This window comes from Vanellus vanellus (assembly GCF_965231255.1).
Source record: "Vanellus vanellus genome assembly, chromosome: 5".
Classification (NCBI taxonomy): domain Eukaryota; kingdom Metazoa; phylum Chordata; class Aves; order Charadriiformes; family Charadriidae; genus Vanellus; species Vanellus vanellus.
In genome coordinates this window covers 68600255-68619945 of record NC_138910.1, presented here as the reverse complement: position 1 = coordinate 68619945, position 19691 = coordinate 68600255, and the positions used below count along the sequence as shown (strand labels likewise).

At 36.1% G+C, this 19691-nt stretch overlaps 1 protein-coding gene across 1 annotated transcript in view; it reads left to right on the top strand.

Annotated features, from left to right (window-relative positions):
• MIGA1 (mitoguardin 1) overlaps positions 1-19691 on the top strand; it is a gene marked incomplete at its 5' end in the record, with an annotated part of 39822 nt that overhangs the window by 3259 nt on the left and 16872 nt on the right. Inside the window, 5 exons of the mRNA XM_082483586.1 lie at positions 449-626; positions 1162-1298; positions 1551-1677; positions 2156-2292; positions 2901-3024. Coding sequence (XP_082339712.1) covers positions 449-626; positions 1162-1298; positions 1551-1677; positions 2156-2292; positions 2901-3024 — 703 coding nt within the window. The remainder of the gene's footprint in view (positions 1-448; positions 627-1161; positions 1299-1550; positions 1678-2155; positions 2293-2900; positions 3025-19691) is intronic.

Here is a 19691-nt window from a genome sequence, read left to right as displayed (position 1 = left end):
AGTGTAGTTGTGATGGGTGAGTTTCTTCTCAGTATTTTTTTGCTGTTAGAGAATTAATTGAAGGCCTGCATTGTCGTGGCATTAAAAAGAAATAATAAAAAAAAAGTTTGTCTGGAAGTCATTTACCTAGATCCCCATAGTTCGCAGATTTGCAATATACCTTATAGTTCTTGGTGCTGCAGTGCGTGTCAGTGCAGCCTCTCACTTTGTCGCACCAGCCCCTTTGTAAATTGTCTCACCTACTGGCCATCACAAATTTTGAGGAGGAGTTAGTCTGTGTTCTTACTCAGAGTTGGTTGTTTCTCAGGTGTGAGAGCAGCATCTCTTATCTCCCTCAGGCAAGCTGTAGCCTAGGTTGGATGCACCAAAAGGAGGAAAGGAGGTTGGGAGGAAAGGTGGGAGTTAAGGAGCATATATTTCCAATGAAGTTGCACTCTTTTATTTTCAGATAAAGCTTTCTCCTGGGTTAAAGAAGCTTTTCACAGTAACAGCAGTGAGTGCAATATCTGTTATTTTTCTGGCCCATCACTTCAAAAGAAGGCGTGGAAAGAAAAACAAGAAAGTGCCACCATGGGAACCGAGTCATCTAGTGTTAGAGTGTACCAAAGCAGCTGCATCAGAAAAAGGTACATGAAGCAACACCCAGGGTTGCTTCTTTTTTCTTGGAGGGGAAGAAGGGTGTGAGGGGATGGGTGTGTGTAAGTGTGAAGTAGTAAAACAAACTATTTCCCTTTAATGCTGAGTATTGAATTGTTAAACTAGAAATTGTGCAAATTAGGAACAAAATTACATTGACTTATAGGCTGGTCTTGTTCTCAAAGGTGAAGTTTAATCATTAATTTGGATTAAAACTTTTTTTATCAATAATGTATTAACAATGGGGTTTGCCATTCTTGTGGACATATCTCAACACGGAGAAAAGTGGATTTAATTTTTTATACGATGGGAAAATAATTATGCTCAAATGCATGATTGTTATTATAGATACTGACTATTCTAATTTGTAGTTTCTCGTGTAGAACTGTAAATAAAAGAATAATTGTTGTTTGCTTCTAAACTGGATTTTCTTGAAAAGAGTAAACGCAATTCTTGGTTGATCTTGCTAACAAAAGTTACAATGTTTTGAGTTTGCAGCAGCTTTAAAACCAGTGTATCTCTTAGGTTCTAGTTGTTCCAGTAGTCGGCAAAACTTGACTCTTTCTCTGAGCTCTGCCAAGGAAAAAGGATCTCAGTCTTGTATCTATGCAAATGGAGGACTTTTCAGTAAATACTCTGGTTCAGTTCAAAGCCTGGCCTCGGTAAGTAAAAGCGCTTTAAGGATCTTGAACGTCTGTTGACTTGCACTGAATATGCACCTAATGTTTTCACTGAGCTGAAACAACTTTCCTGAACAAGCTGTGCAGAAGGCTAGACATGCGGAGAAGGCCATTGTACCTACTACATATTAAAAACAGTTTCTAGGCAGATAGTGTGGATGTATTGTACTTTGACGGGAATGTACTTTTCAGGATATTCTGTGTAACAATGCTTCAAATTTATTTTTTTTTTAGGTTCAGAGTGCCACCTCTTGTCACAGTTGTGCTTGTGCCAATTCTAATTCCTGGGATAAAGCAGATGAAGATGATATTAAGCTTGTCAATATTCCAGTGACCACACCCGAAAATTTATATTTGATGGGTAAGTTATAATAAGAATAAGAATAAGAATAATAAGAATATTCAGCATCGGCCAACAATAAATGTAAATAATTTCTTGTTTTCATGGCAAAGTGACACTTAGACAGTATTATTGTGGTGTTCTTTCACAGTGTCCTGTTGGCATGTGTCTAAGAACATTTCCATAAAATAATGATATCTTGAGTTAGTTTTTCAAAATATGTATTTTTTTATTCCTATATTTGTAGTGGTAATCCATAAAATTATTTTTAAAAGTAAATAGGAAAAAATACATTGAACATTGTGATTGCATTGTAAACTTCTTTGTCTTATTAAAAAGACAGATGTATGTTTATTTTTTTTTAGACTGGGAATTGCTGTTGTTTTAAAAACTTACATCTCTGCTATAATTGTGCTTATTAGCCGCATAGTTTCCCGTGACCCTAAAATGTGAATGCATATTGAAGCTCTGTGTATCAGATATTCCTGATCTCCCCCAGGTATGGAGCTTTTTGAAGAAGCACTGCGTCGATGGGAGCAGGCACTAACTTTCCGTAACAGGCAAGTTGAAGATGAAGCAAGTTGTGGTTCCATTAAGCTGGGAGCAGGAGACGCAATTGCAGAAGAAAGTGTAGAAGTGAGTATATTCAATCTATAATCTACTGTTTGGAGGAGGGTGGGGAGTGGGAATTAGTGTTGTTTATTTTTTGGCAATTGCTGTTGCATCAGTGTTTGTTTCTGGATGGTATTACCAAGCTACCAAGCATACTAGTTCTCTGCACAAAATCCCTTGGGTTATCCCTTTCTTTTATGATTATGTGGGAGGATATCTGCTTAGCAAAGATAAAGGTCTTGGGAAAGATGATCAATTTATGAATATTCACAAATAATGTGGTTAAACTTTATTTGTATTCCTTTGTTCTTATGAACTAAATGCTAAAAGTATTTTGAAATAAACACATACCTGTGTGGCTTTCATTATTTCTAGTGAAGTAAACATCACAGATCATTTTAAAGTATTTTTAAATATACATTTTCTTTTTTGACACTAAATAAAATATGCATGTTTTAAAAGCATGTATATTTTGGATGTTGAAGTACTGATCCGACAGTGTCCTTGTGTGGTTTGTAGGAAATTAATGTGGCACGGTTTGCTCTTTGAAGGCTTAATATTCATAGATTTTACAAAGGAATCTTACAGACAGTAAACAAATAGAAAATCTTCTAATGTCTATCTTCTTGCAGGATATCATTAGTGCTGAATTCATTCATAAGCTAGAATCCCTTCTTCAGAGAGCTTACCGTCTTCAGGAGGAGTTTGAAGCCACCCTTGGGGCTTCTGATCCTGCTTCTCTAGCTAATGATGTTGGTGAGTACTCCTATTTTACATTTTTATTGCTTGTAATAATGACTCTTGTGGGGAGAAGTCACTGAAATATCCACTGAGCAGAATTATATATATATCAGAAAAGAAACAAAAAAAATCACGGTTTTGACATTATTATGTAATGTTTGATGTAGTGCTTGTATTTTAGATAAGAATAGACTGAGAGGAAATTTTTTTCTTTGTGGTTTATCAGTATACTTGAGAATTTTCATAATACTTCTCAACTTTATAAAGTTTATGTTGACATAGGTATTTAAATATTTATGCAGTAAGACTATATGACCCTTTTTATAGCACAGGTGTATTATCAGTGTGTTTCAAAAGAAGTTTTGTATATCTTTTGAACTGTCAAACTGTGTATACATATACAAATATTTTTTTTGGTTTATCATAATTTTTTTACAAAAAAAGCCCAAACCAAACCAGAAAGGCTTACTTTGAAACAGATATCCATTACCAAAGCTTTTATCCCTGGTGATTGAAATTTATCACAGTTCTGAGTGACAAAACCCAGGAGTTAAAATGACAAATACGATGAGTAGTTGCTGCCAGACATGCTGATTAAGTACAGATAGTTTGATTATTTTTATTTAAAGAATTTAAGATGTTCTTAAAGACTGATACTATTATGCTCTTTCATAATTCATGATCAAGCATCTGATCTCAAATAACTCTCAGACTTTAAAGGCAGAACGTGTTCTGGGATTAGTTTTAGTCAGCAGTCTTGTATGTTAGGCTTCAGCTTGACTGGCACGAGGTGGCAGTACTCTCATCTCTTAGCCCTTGTGTCATCTTGCAACTACTAAATACAGCTCTGAGTAAAGTGGGAATTAAATTTAGGTCAGCGAGTCGGCTTTCTGACATGTCTGTGTACACCTGTTAATGTAATTCTTAAAGCAGAAAAGCGTTTAAATGTTTTATTTTGGTGTCTGAAACCATAAGCCCTAAGTCGCATTGGATATCCATTATTAAGCTAGAAGTTTACTTGTAATTCCTGTTGTCAGACAAAACTAATGAAGTCTTATTCAAAGGACTCAATATGATACTCAATGTGTTTAGTTACTGTTTTGCTCGGTTACCCTGGAAGCATTTTAAATTTATATTTTATATTTTTACATGTGATAACTGGATTCTTGTTTACCAAGAATGTTCTGAGAATTGAATTCCTTTCAAATGTTCTTTGTAGAAATCATTTGTGATCTCTTGAGTAGATGTTTGTTACTTTATTATGAATTTTATTTGTGCTGGCCCAGATGAGTGAGGCAAACAAGTAATGAAGCAGTTTAATGAGTAGTGTTTTCACTGTTCAGGATTTGGGGCCTTTTCGTCATGAACTTGAAATTGTGGCTTGAACAGCAAGTGATATATTAAAGAATGCTTCACTTTTTCAGAATGTTTTAGAACACAAACAGAAGAACATCATCTGCTTCCAAGCACTGTGGTGCTTGGAATGTTTAATACAGAGGATGTTTTTGTCCAATATTCAATACAAAAACATTTCGCCACTCAACATTTCTTAGATAATTTACTTTCCTGTAGGTTATGACACTGAGTGTAGTGTATGAATGTTTGAAGTAGGATGGTTTTGATATTGACAGTTTTATGGTAACTTTCCTGGGAGAGACAGAAAAGTATGTTTGGGAGAATTGTAGAGGCTATCTCAAGGGTTTATCCCCCCCTCTTTTTTTTTTTTTTTTTTTTTTCCTTTCTTTCACTGGATTACCAAATACAAAAAAAAATTAAAGCTGCTGTCAACAGACTTTACTACCCCAAAATGCACATGTTAACGTGTAACACTTTTATTTTGTTTCAGTTCTATTCAAAGCTTTGTATTACTCTTTTAGGAAGTATGCTAGTATAAACATTGATCACTTTTTTGCTTTTTGTGTGTGTTTGCACGCATGTGCATGTATTACCAACAACAGGAATGGAAGGGTTCAAGAGCCACGAGAATGAAGAAAATCATGAAATCCCAATGGCCAAAAGAAATAAAGATAGTACAGCATTCTTTACAATGCTAAGAATAAGAATAACGTCCTATTGCAAAATACAAATGACAGTTCTGAACAGAAACAGAAATGAAGGCACCTCTGCTTTGTAGGAATGTATATAATTTGTGACAAAAGAGGCAGCATCTGCTAAATCAGAATCAGTAATCCTGGATGATTTATACCCGAAACTTCTTAAAGAAGCTAAATTAAGAAAGCACCCTAATCCATTATTTATTATTCACTGATCTTGGAAAGTGGAAGATGTTCCAAACAATTGGGAAATCACCAATTTAGTTCCAAATCTTAAAAAACAACCAGCCAACCCCAAAACTCCCAACATCCAAGTTAAGCATCATGCCTGTGAAAGAAGAGTTGTTAATTTGCAGTGTTGTTGCCACTGACAACATAATAAAAGGTGTAATTAGTACCAGTTAATGTGATTTCATGGTAGGTAGTTTTTCTTGGACTGTAGTTTTTTAATATATCTGCAGTTTGGGAGATTGATATAGCATACATTAGATGATAATAATGAGCTCACTGACATGAACATTTGTTTGTACTTCTGTCCACTGTTAAAGGAAGGGTTTGCTTACTAGAGAAGATGTTTGGTTAAATGCTGCAATTTTATCAACTATGTAGCTGATGATAAAATCATTTGTAGAGCTGGAAGTTGATAAAAACATGATCATTTAGGGCATTAAAAGCATTGAATTAATGAAAAGGAAGGGGTACTAATACTGATCCGAATTGTTTGTTTAAATGGTTACAGTCTAAAAAATTACATTTGAATTCAGGCAAGTATGGATTGTACATATAGATGAGAGATTTTAAAAGAAAAGTAATAAAGAAACACTCTTGGAATTTGGAAAATTATGTATTACTGTCAGTGTAAGTTCTCAGTACAGTGCTGTAGAAAAAAGACCATTGCTAATCTTTGGCAATGTGAAAGGGACAGCATCGGCATAGAGGTAGAGATATGATCTTGGGTTTGTGTGGTTTTAGCATACTGTGTCCAGTTCTGTCGTTCATATTTCAGAAGATACAGAAATACTAGACAGCTCAAAACAAGCTATGAAAATGATCCATGTTTTGGAAAAACAAGCTAATATGAGGTTTAAGTTGCGTATGTCCAGCTCCTTATTGAAAAAAATACTGAGAGCTGACTGACTTGTTCTGAATAGCTACTTACGCATGGAAAAGGTATGTGGTGCTGGGGGATTTGTAGACCTTGTTGTCAAAGTCATAACTAGATCCAGTTTCTGGTTGTTCAAATGAAACAAGTTAAGTTCTGAAATAAGTTGCCTCTGAAGCGTGTCAAGGGTATTTCAGTGTTTTAGATGAAGATTTTATTTTTTTTATGCTGTTTTGAGGGATGTTTTTATTCCTCTTTGAGAGGAAGAGAGGTCTTGGGGTAAATGGTCATTGTGGTCTCTCTGGTATTTAAGCATTTCCCCTTATTACTGCTATTTTTTCTTCTTTCATGGGCCTTAGAGTGAACAAGAAAAAGCCTTTGTTATCCTTAATAGTTTCATAGCACTTGCAGCTTGTTGTTATAATGTTTATAAAGCTCTTATGCTTCAGGGTTTCAACTGTTGACCCACAACAGTAATCAGAAAACACTTTGCTCTGTTTTTTCTCTGATACTCATCATCGTTAGATGTAGTTTGTGGATTTTTCTTCCATTTTCTCCATCTGAAGCACTTGTGATTAGCCACAGCTGGACACAGGGCTCTGACAGTTGGACAAATGATATCAAGTGTATCAAAAGACATAAATGAGTAGCACTTCTTATTTGGAAACCTTCTATTATAACAAACTGCAAATTTGGTCAGAGACTTACAAAGGTAAAATTTTCCATCAATTTCTGTTTTTCAGCTTTCTCTGTAAAGTCTTCTGTTGAACTTCTGGGGCTTTGAAACCACTCTCTCCCTTACTTGTCTGCTAGTCACAGATGTTGCTCCTTCTCAAAACCTTTAAATGTTGTTCTTCCCAGGTCATTGCTTCCCTCTACCTAATCAAATTAAGGTCTTGGTGCTGCCATTGATCAATTGTACTAGACTTGCTTTTCATTTTGTGACCCACTTACTAGTTGAAGTTGGTTGGCATGATAAACAATTTGCCAACCAGCTTTGAGAAACAGCCTTTTGGAGGAGAATAGGATGACATACTACATGGGAAAGTCAGGAATGAGTTCCCTGGGACCTTGCTGGCATAGAATAATAGCTTGTCACTGCAACCACTGTCTTTAATGACGTGGCCTAAAGTGCAGTGCTTCTCTTCTGTCTGCTGTGACAGGTAAAAGGTGACTTGTCAGAGCAGGCAATCATCACCTGAAGTGGTTGTATGCTGTAGTCTAATTGCCTTTTGTTTGATTCTTGATATTCAACTTTTAGAAGTGCAGAAGATACAGGTATAAAATAAATACCTTTTCTCCCTGTTCATAGAATTCTATTAATAGTAAAAATAATAATAACAAAAAAACCCCTTCAGATAATAATTTTAAACTCTGTATGATATTGTTGAGTTATGAACAACAAATACAGCCCTGGAAAAGACTTGCATTTTAAATAGATGAAATAATGGAATGCAATTATGTTCATTTTTGTTGTGTTCTCCACTGGACTTTAAGAATCATCATATAAACCAGCAAGCTAAAATAGGATTTCTTTAGCAGAAATATTTCTGAACGTGAAATTAGAACAAAAATATAGGGCTAAACTGCTGTTGTTTTTATGCTGATCTTCTTAGGACTGTGAAACGACACGGGAAGCCTAGAAACAGGCTTTCCTGAGGCAGGCATAAGCTGCACTGAATCAGGAAGGAGGCAATTGGCAGAAAACTGTGCAACAAAATATTCATCTTGTTATTTCTGAGTGGTGAATGTGAGCGGGTAGAGGGTTAAAAGCTTCCAATACTTTCTGTAGTCTGTCCTTGAAGAAAGTTCTCTTTTTTTTTTATATTCTTTTTTTCTTTTCTTTTTAGGTCATTTCTAGCACACTGAAATGTTAATTGAGCTAACTTGAGAGGAATGCAAAGAGTTAGGAGAGAAACAATAGCTTTACTTACTAGCAGAATTGCAGGTCAGAGGGGAAAATTCTCAAATTGTAGGGCTCCTTGTCAGTACTGAATTCCTAATACTTCATATTATTATTTTGATTTCTACTGTACTGTATGGGAATGCTGGCACTCAAACTAATGGTGACTTGTGTACACTGGCCCTTAACTTTTCGATAATAATATTAAAACCTATGCATTGATTACATTTTTGTTTTAAAAATATTTACTTTTTATTTCAAATTAATTACACAATTTAAAACAAATTAATTGTTTGAGCTACTGCAGTAAAAGATCTCTCACAAAAGTCTGTGTTGTTGGGTGGTTTTGCTGGAAGGTTTGTCTGTTTCTTTTTTTAATTTTCTTCTCACACTCAAAGATATGCCTGGCATTTTGGAGAGAATAAGCACAGCCTTTAACCTAGTGACAAAAATCTTTGGAGAACATATTTACATATTAGAAACCTTTTCTCCAGCTACTCTTGAAACAAAACAAAAAAATCTATGCATAATCATTGAAGCTGTTGAAAGCTTTTTTTTTAATATATTTTTATTAACACAGACTTCTATAATTTTTTACTGGCCGTGGATGAATGTCTAGGGCCTGTATTTTCTTTTCTGCCTCTGAAATGTTAATGGAAACATTTTAGATTGAGAGTATTGTTTTATTTGGTTACGGACAAGAAATGTTTCTGTTTATAATTCTCAGGCTCCAATGAGGATGTGAGCAATCTGTAGTAATTTACTTAGGTGTGCTCTAGTATTACATCCTACAAAATATCATGAAAAGTTACTGTACTTTAAAGTTAGCTTGAAAACTTTTGCTTGCTTTGTCACCTTGAAGGTAAATTTACATTAAACGATTTCTTCAGGTCTTGGAGAACAACAAAACCTTTTTCTGGTGGCTGAAACAATTGAAATCAAAACAAAAGAAAACAGTTTTTCTTTAAGTGTGGAATTATATTCATCCCAAGAAATGCTCCTATAAAAGAAAGAAAACAGTATTACTAAGTCTGAGGAAAAGCCCAGAAAAGTTATTCCAATCCTATTTTTAAAAAAATGTAATAGCTAAATTATGTTCAAAATATGCATTAAGTTTGTGGAAGTTACAGTTGAAGCTTACTGCATTTCACTGTGAGGTCTCTTGTATTGCAATTTATTGCTGCAACTCCTTATTTCTAACTCACAGTAGATACTCAGTGGGCAGATGTCTGAACTGGATAGTATGTCTTCTGCTATCAATAATATTTAAGACATTCCTTTAAAGGCGCATTTGTCTGATATTAGTAACACTTCCTTTCTAAATCACCTTCAGCAAAATTCTTTACCAGAAAGCACCTAAGCACAATGTTGAATAGCAGAGTAAGATTGGTGGTTACAAGTTCAACTTAAAACTGTAAACAAACATATTTCTGCAAATGTTGTGTCTATGAAAATATTATAATGCTTGGCTTTCTTAGTGATAGCCATTAATTTTGGCAATACTGTACTAAGAACTCAAAATAGCTTTGCATGGACCTGTAGTGAAGTTATTGGTACTGAAAAAGATTAGTATTTGATAATCTGTATCTTTATCCTCTGATAACCTGGAGCGTGTGTTTGTGTTTATCTTAAAAGCTGAAGCTCAGATGCCATTTCATTGCATAGTGAAACAGATTAGCTGAAATCTTTTCAGCAGTGGCTCAAGATTTTACTGTACGCTGAACCAGCATTGGAGAACTCAAGGTCACTTACTGTATGTTAGCTTGCAAGCTGATATGGATAGAAATTTCTGAAAACACTTCCAGTAAGATCAGAAAGTCTGTTTCTGATTTTTGAGGACCCTTGTTGCCGTTTGCCCAACAGCTTTGCTCTTAGATCCAACCGCGCAGGCTATTTATACACCTTGTTGCTTTTCCTTAAATGGCATCCCTGAAACCTGTCTTCTTTCTGTCCACACCAAAACTCCTGTTTAAGCCCTCGTTTCTCTCACTTCTTGACTCCTGACACGTTCTCATGTCTTGCCTTTTCCATTTAAAACTTGCTTTTCTCACATGGACTTAACTGTTGTTTATAAAAATCACCTTTGCTCATTTTTCTGACCAGATTATTCCTCTCTCTTAAGCTGTCTCTCTCCCTCAGGAATTTCTCTTAAAATGAAATACAACCTGTTCTTCCCTTTAGCTCTAAAGGCTGCTTGTAATTGAGCCACAATCCACCTACCTGATTTAATTTCCCTGTGCTTCCCTACTCAGTCCTTCTAACACAAAATCCATGTGCTATTTCTCAACTGTTTCTGCTCGTTCTTTACAACACGTGAGCAGCTGCAGTTGCCTCTTTCCCCAGATCTCTTCTTAGCCTAGGCTTCACGGTTCCACATAGTTACCCATGCAAAGTTTAATTACTTTCTCCCTTTTTTTCCTTTCTTCTCTGCCCATCAATTTTAAATCCCTGATAAAAAAAAAGGGAAATGTAATGAAGCTGTTCCAGTTCCTTACATGAGTAAGGAACATTTGTATAACAGTTTATGCAGTTAGTGTTCAATTACAACTAGTTAATGCACACTGTATTATCTGTGTGTTTATCACTTACCCCACAACAGCAAACACACGACTAACACTACTTTAAAGGCATATTTCTTGGGCATTCTTTTTGCATCTTTTTTTTTTTTTTTTTGACCATTCTAGTGCTTAGTTTTGGTCAAAGCTTCTCCATTTTTTTAGAACCTTTTAAAAAAGTACACGTATTTGACGCCTTTTTGTGTAAAGAAAACTGATCATTTTCCCACACATTAGGGCTTGTTTTAATAACCACTTGCCTTCATTTTGAATGCTTTTGAAAAGCGATGTGTGGAATAAGTGGAAACAGCTTTCCAAAGGCAGGGAGTTGCTTTTTTTTTTCCTTTTTTCTCCTCTCGCATGTTCTTTTGGTATATTCTTAACAAGTTATAGTTTACAAATTCTTCTTCTTACAAAAACGAATGTATATACACTTAACTTCTATGTGTTGATATACCTTGTAAGTATGAATGCTCCAGAGGCAGGAAAAATGATAGCAGACAGATGGCAAGTAGTGAGGGCAGGATAAGTGTTTATTTTTCTGGCTAGAGTATTGCAGTGGGAGGTTATATAAACTGATGATCAAGAACACGTTTTGGTCCATTGGGCTAATTCCTGTTTTAGAACTTCTACTAAAACAATTTATTCTTGCATTAAAGTGTATTTTTAAGAGAGGCTTGTCTGAAACATTCTTGGGTGAAATGAAGGAAGGAGGGCCAGAATGGGGTGGGGGAGATATAGACAGTGATAGTTTAGAGTTTGAGAAGGCTTCAAAGGAAATGAGCTTGCTTAGCTTGATAGCTTAATTTTGAAAGTGCAGAAACGACATTTTGAGCTTTTCCGATTGCTTTTGAGCACAATTACAGAATGGAACATTAACAGAATCATATAAAATCATCAAATGTAGCTCTCTGCGATAGTTTTTATTAATTCAATAGTTCAGTTAGGACTGAAATAGATAAACTTCTGTCTGAAATTTATTTTCAAGGGCTTAAAGTGAAACCATTGTGTCTGAGTGCACACAGACACAAAGCTAACAACTTTTCTTAACTGATATGTCTGCAATGTTTAAGTCTTGCTGATGTGTAAGTCAAAGGCTCTGACCCATCAGCCTGGCATAAATGCTTGTAGCATATCCATAGTCTTCAATGACTTTTGTTTGCTGGGCTTGTTATTTAGCACTAGCCATATCCCATCACTACAGCAATACACATTTATTTACCAGGCATATAGTTTTGGGGGGATTTTGTTTACTCTATCACTGTGAGGCTCAAGTAGCTTGTGTAAGTATTTAATTCCTAAAGGCCTTTTATCTATATGTGGGAGTAAATCCATTTTTGTGGAAAGTTATAGCAAAAGGTTCTGTGAACAAGAACAGCAACAGAGGGAGTAAAATTTATTATTGATGAGTTGTTTTTCTCTCATGCATGTACTTATGCAGTTAATTACTAAAACTGTTATAAAAAAATAACTGGGTTTGAGATGTGTTTTATTTCCCTTTTGCTCAAGCGAAACTTTTTTTAAAAATTACTGTAAATTCTCTAATTCTTTATGGGATATCTGATCTGTGCATTATGTCCCACCTTACCTAATAATCCTGTTTATAGCAAAGTGCTGTAGTGTAGCTGATTCAAGAGCACGTGTCGATCACACCAGGCTTTATTCTCTCGACTGCTATTTAAAGCTACCCTTGTTCTACATGCAGATAGGCAGCAAGTATTTAAAGTTAAACATATACATATTTCCAGATAGCCTAAACTATGTACATTCTTTATTATTCAAGCTTTGCTTTATTTTACTTTAATTTACCATAGATAACTAACGTATATGCTGGATAGCAGCTTTAACTACATCTGTTTGAGTAGCTGCTAATCAGTATAAAGCTGTCTTCCAGGGTCAGGTTGCACTAATCATTACTTACATTATAATTCAAGTATTTATAAGGTTGCTAAATGCATTAGTAACAAAATATCGTGTTATTAATTTGTTTGTTTGTTGGTTTGGTTTTTTTTTAATGTAAATTTGGTAACTGGTGTTATTTAGTAAACCAAAGATCCAGAGGAAGAACTCTTTGTTCAGTGCAACTGTTTAAGGATTCTTATCTCATTCTTTCCTACTCTTGGGGGTAAGTGGAATGCAAGCAGGCCCCAATCAGTAGGCCACTTAAGATATTCTTTAGGTCTTACTGTTTAAAGTTAAGCATCTGTCTTGCTAATTTAGGTTCTTATATTGTATGCTGTGTGTAGCTGGGTTTGCAGGAACCAGTCACATTGCCGAGCAGTTTCACTGGAGTCTGCAGAATTCTGTAAGACAGTTCTGCCTTGAAATTCAAATGAAGACTAGGATTATTGTGCTGTACCTACAGAGTTTGCCTGTGTCAAATATGCTAGAGTGTCCATTCTGAATCCAGAATCCAAATGTTAGTCCAAATCAAATATATATATTTGCATCTTTTGATGTTTTTTTCACTGAGGATCACCAGTTATATAGTTGCTTGTGTCTTTCTATCGTTCTATTCATTCTGGGGATAGAAAAGTATCAGTCTTTCTTTTCTGATACTGTCTTTATATATGTAAGTAGAATTACCAACTGCTAGACAGTATATTATTTTTTTTTTAATGGGAAAACAAATGAATATGGGGGTTCCTTTTGTCAGTCTGTCTCACTTGCTTTGAAATGTCAACATCCCTGAAGCACAATATAACGGCTAAAGGAAAACCTTTCCAGCAATCTTGTGTTTAAAATCTTACTTTGAAGAGAACATGTTGGATGGTCCCATACCCTTGTGCTGTGTCCAACAAAATAGTCTATATGCTAACATACTAAACTGTTTACTCTCTCCTTTTTTTTTTTTTTAATGTAACAAATTAGGAAACTTTTTAAAGCAACAAGTTTCAGGAGCTGAGCAACAGTTGCTGGTTATTTTTCTGCACTCTGTGTGCTACTCTGGGCTCTTCTATGAAATGATGCATGGTGGAAAAGCCAAGAAGGTGGCGAGGAACTGCCTTGGAAAGAAGCAAGGGATGCTGTAGTAATGCACTCGTGTAAACATCTTGCTTTAAGTACCCACTGATTTCAGTAGACTGACACAGGTGTAGTAGAACTGAGGCCAAAGGGATAAGTTCACTTACTTTTGAGGCTCCTCTCTCAAGTCTGGTGAGAAGACTTTTCTACCTAACCTGCTTAGGGAGGCCTCTGGCATAGGAAAGGTATTAAAGGAGCTAATTCTAGATGTGTAAGCCTCAAAGTTAACCTTGTACTTCCTTCTGTAAATATGACACTGCATTTTGAATCAGTTTTGCATCACAATGAGTTAATGTACTATCACACTGAATGTGGTTGAACAGACCATTCCATTGTCACTAGAAAGTGTCTGTGCAAAAATAGCGGTAGGTTGCGCTTGTTTTTGGGATGTGAAGAACTAAGAAAAGGCAGTGACGTTCAAATCTGATGACTAAGGTATCTGGCAGTCTTCACAGTGCTGTGCTATAAATCTCCAGTGAACAGCCTAAGTTTTAAAATAAGCAGCACTGGAATTCAAACTAGACTTTTTGCTGTGGCCAAAATAGATGTGATTCTTTCAGAACTACAGGAGAATGGAGCGCCTCTATGAAGAGGAAACAGTGACAACTTCGTGTTGCACATTCATCTAAATAGAGTCTGTCCAAATTAGAGAGGTGAGCAAACTTGGTTGCCAGATCTTCTCTCTCAAATGAAATACAAGTACAGAAACTGTTATGTAAACTATTAGACTGGAAAAAAGCAGGGTGGTCAGAAATCAAATTCTTCTGTAAAGGATAGGGATTTAAACCTTAAAGTCAGGGAAGATCCACTGATTTTTAGCTTCAGGGTGAAGCAAAGAAGTTGCATAAAATTGTAACAATGTGTAAATGTAGAACCTTATAATGTGCAGTTACGAATCATCAAAGTCTACATTTTCAAATGAATGAAAAGCTGTGTGATAGAGAGACCCAAGTGACAAGTAGCTTACACAGGATATACATCTCAAAAGTGTTTCAGGATCATATGTCTATGTCGAGCAGAGAGTTGGAGCAGTAAACCAGAAAACATAACATAAACATACATTTATTGTGTGTTTACTAAATTGATTTCTCAGCTGTCAGCACGTATGATGTGTTAGTTTAGGTTATAAGATACATATTAGATGCTGCTTTATTTTCTTAAAACTCAGGTTTTGGCAATCTAGCACTACATGTGTTTACTATGCCACCTCTGAGATTTGAATTGCAGAGTTCCTCATGGTCTTTCTATTTTGAGATTTTAGTTCCACGATAAAGCATGCCACAGTGATTCAGGAACAGCTTTCACAGGTCACATTCTCTATAACAAAATGATATTTCTAGCTTTTTGATAATTTCTTTGCTTTAAAAAGTTTGCAGCTATCAGAAAATATTGCAATTCACTTATCAAATTTATGGAAGAGTTGTTTAGCAGGTTTAAACGTTGAAAGAATAATTTGATTTATCACTCTTCAAGAATATCAAAGCTATATAATATTTCCTAATACTCTGGAGTTATTTAATGTACCTGTTGATTACAGGAAATAAATTACACTTAAATTCCTTTCTTAAGTATATTTGTTTTTTACTTGGAGAGACTAAAATGATTACTTATGCACAAGCACTTTGTGCTGTCTTTACCTTTGCTAGATGAGAGCATTCAAGGTGCTTGATTTTACTGTTTTATATTATAAGAGCAGTAGCCACACTGTTTTGTTTTAAACATCATTAAATATGTAGTGCTCAGCAGATAATACAACTTCACGGACAAAGTCAGTATCTTGAGGTCTATAAATAACCAAATTATTATAAACATTCCAGAAATTGCTATTATTTCTTTCCAAAGTATGTGGAAAATCTCTTGAAGGTTATAAAGTTATCTTGGGCAAGTTGTATCCTTTTCCAGATGACAAATATTGCAAATAAGTACACTTCAGTTTTCAGGTGGATTTTATTGCTTATGTATGTAAACTTAATGGATTGTACTATTCAATTTTTATGTGCATTCTCTACTTATTTATACGTGAGCATGGAGAATCTATTGCTGTCATCTGTGCACATGCTTTTAAGTCAGCTTTTAATCATTTGTACTCCTTTTGTCTTAAGAATAACATCAAAGTAATAAATACAGAACATAGTGTGAATGAAGAACATCTTGTGTTTTGCATAATGATAATTAGGTGAGCATCCAGTGTCTTGGAAAATGGGCCTTTTTATACCTGTGTGAGAGTATTATAGTGGAAGGCTTTTATGTGCACCTTGAAGATTATAGCTGTACTTGGAAATAATTATGAAAGCTCCGTTGAGTCAGCTTTTACTGAGGAAGTAAGATTTGGCCTTCTGTTTGCACAAAAACAGAAGATTATTCTCTGCATGAAAACTACTAAGGTATTTGTTAAGGATGTAATGTGAAGGCTCAGCAGTTCTGCAGGTCTGCGAGTACTAGGAGGAAGGTGTAATTGCAAATGCTAAGTACTCAGTGCTGTCCCATACTCAGTTTTCCCCAGTTGTTCCTTTCCATTAAACCACTGCTTTGGTTGCTGAGTTCCCAGTCAAATACTGGTGAGCAGAAGCTGTGTGTTCACACCAGGGGCCTACTGGAGGTGTGAGCACGTGGGAGGAGTGTTGTGTTGTTTTGTTTTTTTTAAAGGAATCTGTCACTTCAGTTTGCATCAGAGCAGTCCCAACAGAGAACCATGAGACAAGTTTAACTCGTGATATGTGCTGATGTACTGGTAGAGTACAAGACTTGTTCAGATATTTTTAAAAGACCCTGACCTGGAATATATTTTTATGCTGAAGTCAATAACAGCTTTTTTTATATACAGTGAGGTGAGATGCCTCCAGCTATAGGCGCTTTCTCAAACCCAGATATTTGGATTACTGGTGAATGTAAACACATAGTTCAACAGTAAGTGTTAAATCCAGAATGGTGTGTGGGGACCCTGCTCCGTTATTGGCTTGCCTCTTTTAACCTGTTGCTATGTGACCCAGTCATCAGAAGGTGCCATCTGAAGGTTGGGATTGTTTTCTTTTTATAAATAAGACATAAAGTAAAATTCACTGCTTTCTAGGTGCCTCCTGCAAGACTTCATGTAATACATTAGTAGCTACTTGGTAGGACTGATGATTTTCTTTAATGAATATTCAGTCAACACTCTCAGAGTTATGACTATTTATAAACGTAAATAAAGCTGCTTTTGGAGGCTTCAGCAACAGTGGTGACAAGCCACTGTGCCACTTGTGACCAGCTAGAAGACTGTGACACATTCTTTTGAAACTGAATTATGTAGTAATTCATGCTTCTGGGCTCTCTGAACTTGATTATTGTAATTCCTTTGTCCAGGCATGAAGCCACACATCTAAGGGACATGACAAGCACACAACACAGTGGCCAGCTGTGTGGTAGCCTGGCAGAATATTGGGCCCCTGCTACTCTCAGGGTACCCTGACTTTTCATAAGGGCATTCCTTCGCAAGGTTTTCTCCTCTTTGGAGTCTACCAGATCTCTCCTTTCTCATCCTGCTTTCCTGCTCATGATGTATGACTGCACTGATGTTCCACTGAAGTGGGAGGGCTGGGGAGAATAGGAAACCACGGCTTTAACGGTGGCACTCAGAGCTAAATTCCTTAACTCCCAGTGAGCTCTTTGCCAGTAGATAAGTGCTTTCCTTTTTTAACTGCTGCACATAAGTGCCAAACTCATTTGCAAACTCATGCCATGTTTCATTCAGGGTTGGAGGGAAGATAACATATAAAAAGTTTACAGAATTTTAAAACATTATCTGATGGTGGATACTTCACAATTGAATGCTAAAAAAGGTAATTTGTGTGCAGTTCCATCTGTAAGGTTGGGTTTTGCTATGAGAGCTTAGAGGGTTGGTTTTGTGGTCTGTCTTACCACATGAACCTGCCAGAGCACAGGACAAGTAAGTATTAGATTAATACTCTCTGAATAGATGTGAAAGTAGTTTTGTTCTGGTTTGTTGGGGGTCTTTTAATCCTGCTTCGTTTCAAATAGGTAGTTGTTTGCAAAGTCTTATAAAGCTAGGATTAATTTCACAAGCTTTAGCAATACTCCATATTGTTAGCATTTTTTAATACCCTTAATCTGACTTTAGAACCGTGTATGCATTTTAAGGCTCTACAACCAAGAGTCTTATGGCAATTACTGTTGTCAGTATTGTGTCTGAAACTCTACTTTGTCCTCTTTACAAATATAAATGAACCCAAAATAACTCCCTGGCTTCTCAAATAAGTAAAGTATATTTGAAGATCACATACTCACTAGTATTCCTTTCCTGAAGGTATTAGACTACATAAGACTGTGTGAGCAGTTGCAGGCGCTGGTGGGTGGGTTCCTCTTGCAGCTGTTCATTCCAGGAGTCTCATTGTGCTGCTGTCTCTTTTTCTTCGTGTTCTTGTGTCTAAGAATGTTCTCCTGGTACTTGCATGGTATGTACTCCAGCTGTAACTTAATTTTCACCCTAACATTTTCTTAACAGTGTCCTCTCTGCACAGCGTGGGTATTGATAAGCACCTGCTTGGCTGAGGGTATTTCAGGGTATTAGAGTGGTGGTGGCCAGAAAGTCAGAAATAGCTGACAAGGCTGTTTTGTTTTCTTTGGGGAGGCTGTGCTTTTTTTGTGCACATATCACTTGCCAAAGGTATTATTTCACTCAGCGTAGCCAACCTTTTTTTAATCAGTTTTCTTTTGTTTGCCATAACATGCAAATTTTGTGCCTTTTTTTTTTTTGCAACAGTGACAATTTTCTTTGAGTGAAAACACAGAGATTCCATATTTAACTATTATGTTAAAAACACACTGTCTAGGTGACAGTTTTAGGCCCATGTTAGAAAACTTGGAATTATGACTTCTTCAGCAAATATAGATGTATTCAAAATCTTATTATCTCTAGAGCTTCCTGTAATCTGTAGCAGGCTGGATGCTCTGCAGAAGAACCTGTGGTATTCTGGGCTGGAAACTCTGGGGTTCCTTCACTTACACTAATTATTTTTTTACATATATGCAGAATAAATTTTAGTTAAATAGCGTTATCCCCAATTGTATGTAATCAATCACATAGCCCAGTGTTAAATACTTCAGTGTCAGTTTGGGGATGTGGTGTTGTCATTGAGCTATAAACTCACATTTAGCCTGGAGAAGAGGAGGCTGAGGGGAGACCTTATCACTCTCTACAACTACCTGAAAGGAGGTTTTAGAGAGGTGGGGGCTGACCTCTTCTCCCTAGTGACAAGTGATAGGACGAGAGGAAATGGGTTCAAGCTATGCCAGGCGAGCTTTAGATTGGATATTAGGAAAAAAATTTTCACTGAAAGGGTTATCAAACATTGGAATAGGCTGCCCAGGTAGGTGGTGGATTCACCATCCCTGGAGGTGTTTACAAAAAAAAAGGGTAGACATGATACTTGGGGATGTGGTTTAGAAGTGGTTTTGTCAGGTTAGGTTAATGGTTGGACTTGATGATCTCGAAGGTCGATATAGCAGCAGCAGCACAGTAATTATAAGACAATATCCAAAGTCTTTGAGGCTTCAGTTCATGGTATAGTTGGGACTTCCCAGTGAGGGTGGTGGAGATGTTCACGGATTATGAATAAGTTGATATATGAGACTACTTGACAACTGCACTTTGTGTACATAAAGGTTGGGTCCTTACGTTAACATCTTCATTAAAGCCATCAGTAAGATCTTTACCAGTATGGCCCATGGTTTACTCTTGTAGGAGTTATACTTTGCATTGCAGCTTATGAATATAGCTGCTTATTTCTCATGAAGTAAGTTTTGCATGTTGCCTACAGACTGGGAGGATCATGGAAAATAATATTTCTTTGGGTTGCACTTGAACCAGGTGCTGGAGGGCTTTTCTAACTGTGAGATGTAGAAACTTTTGTTTTAATTGCAATTTATTATGGAAAACAACTTAGCCAAAAGGAGAGGTTCAGTGGAAAAATCTGCAACAGGCCTATACATCCCTGTAGTACCCTATGTTTGACGGTATTATTGCAGTTTCAGAAACTGCTCATGTG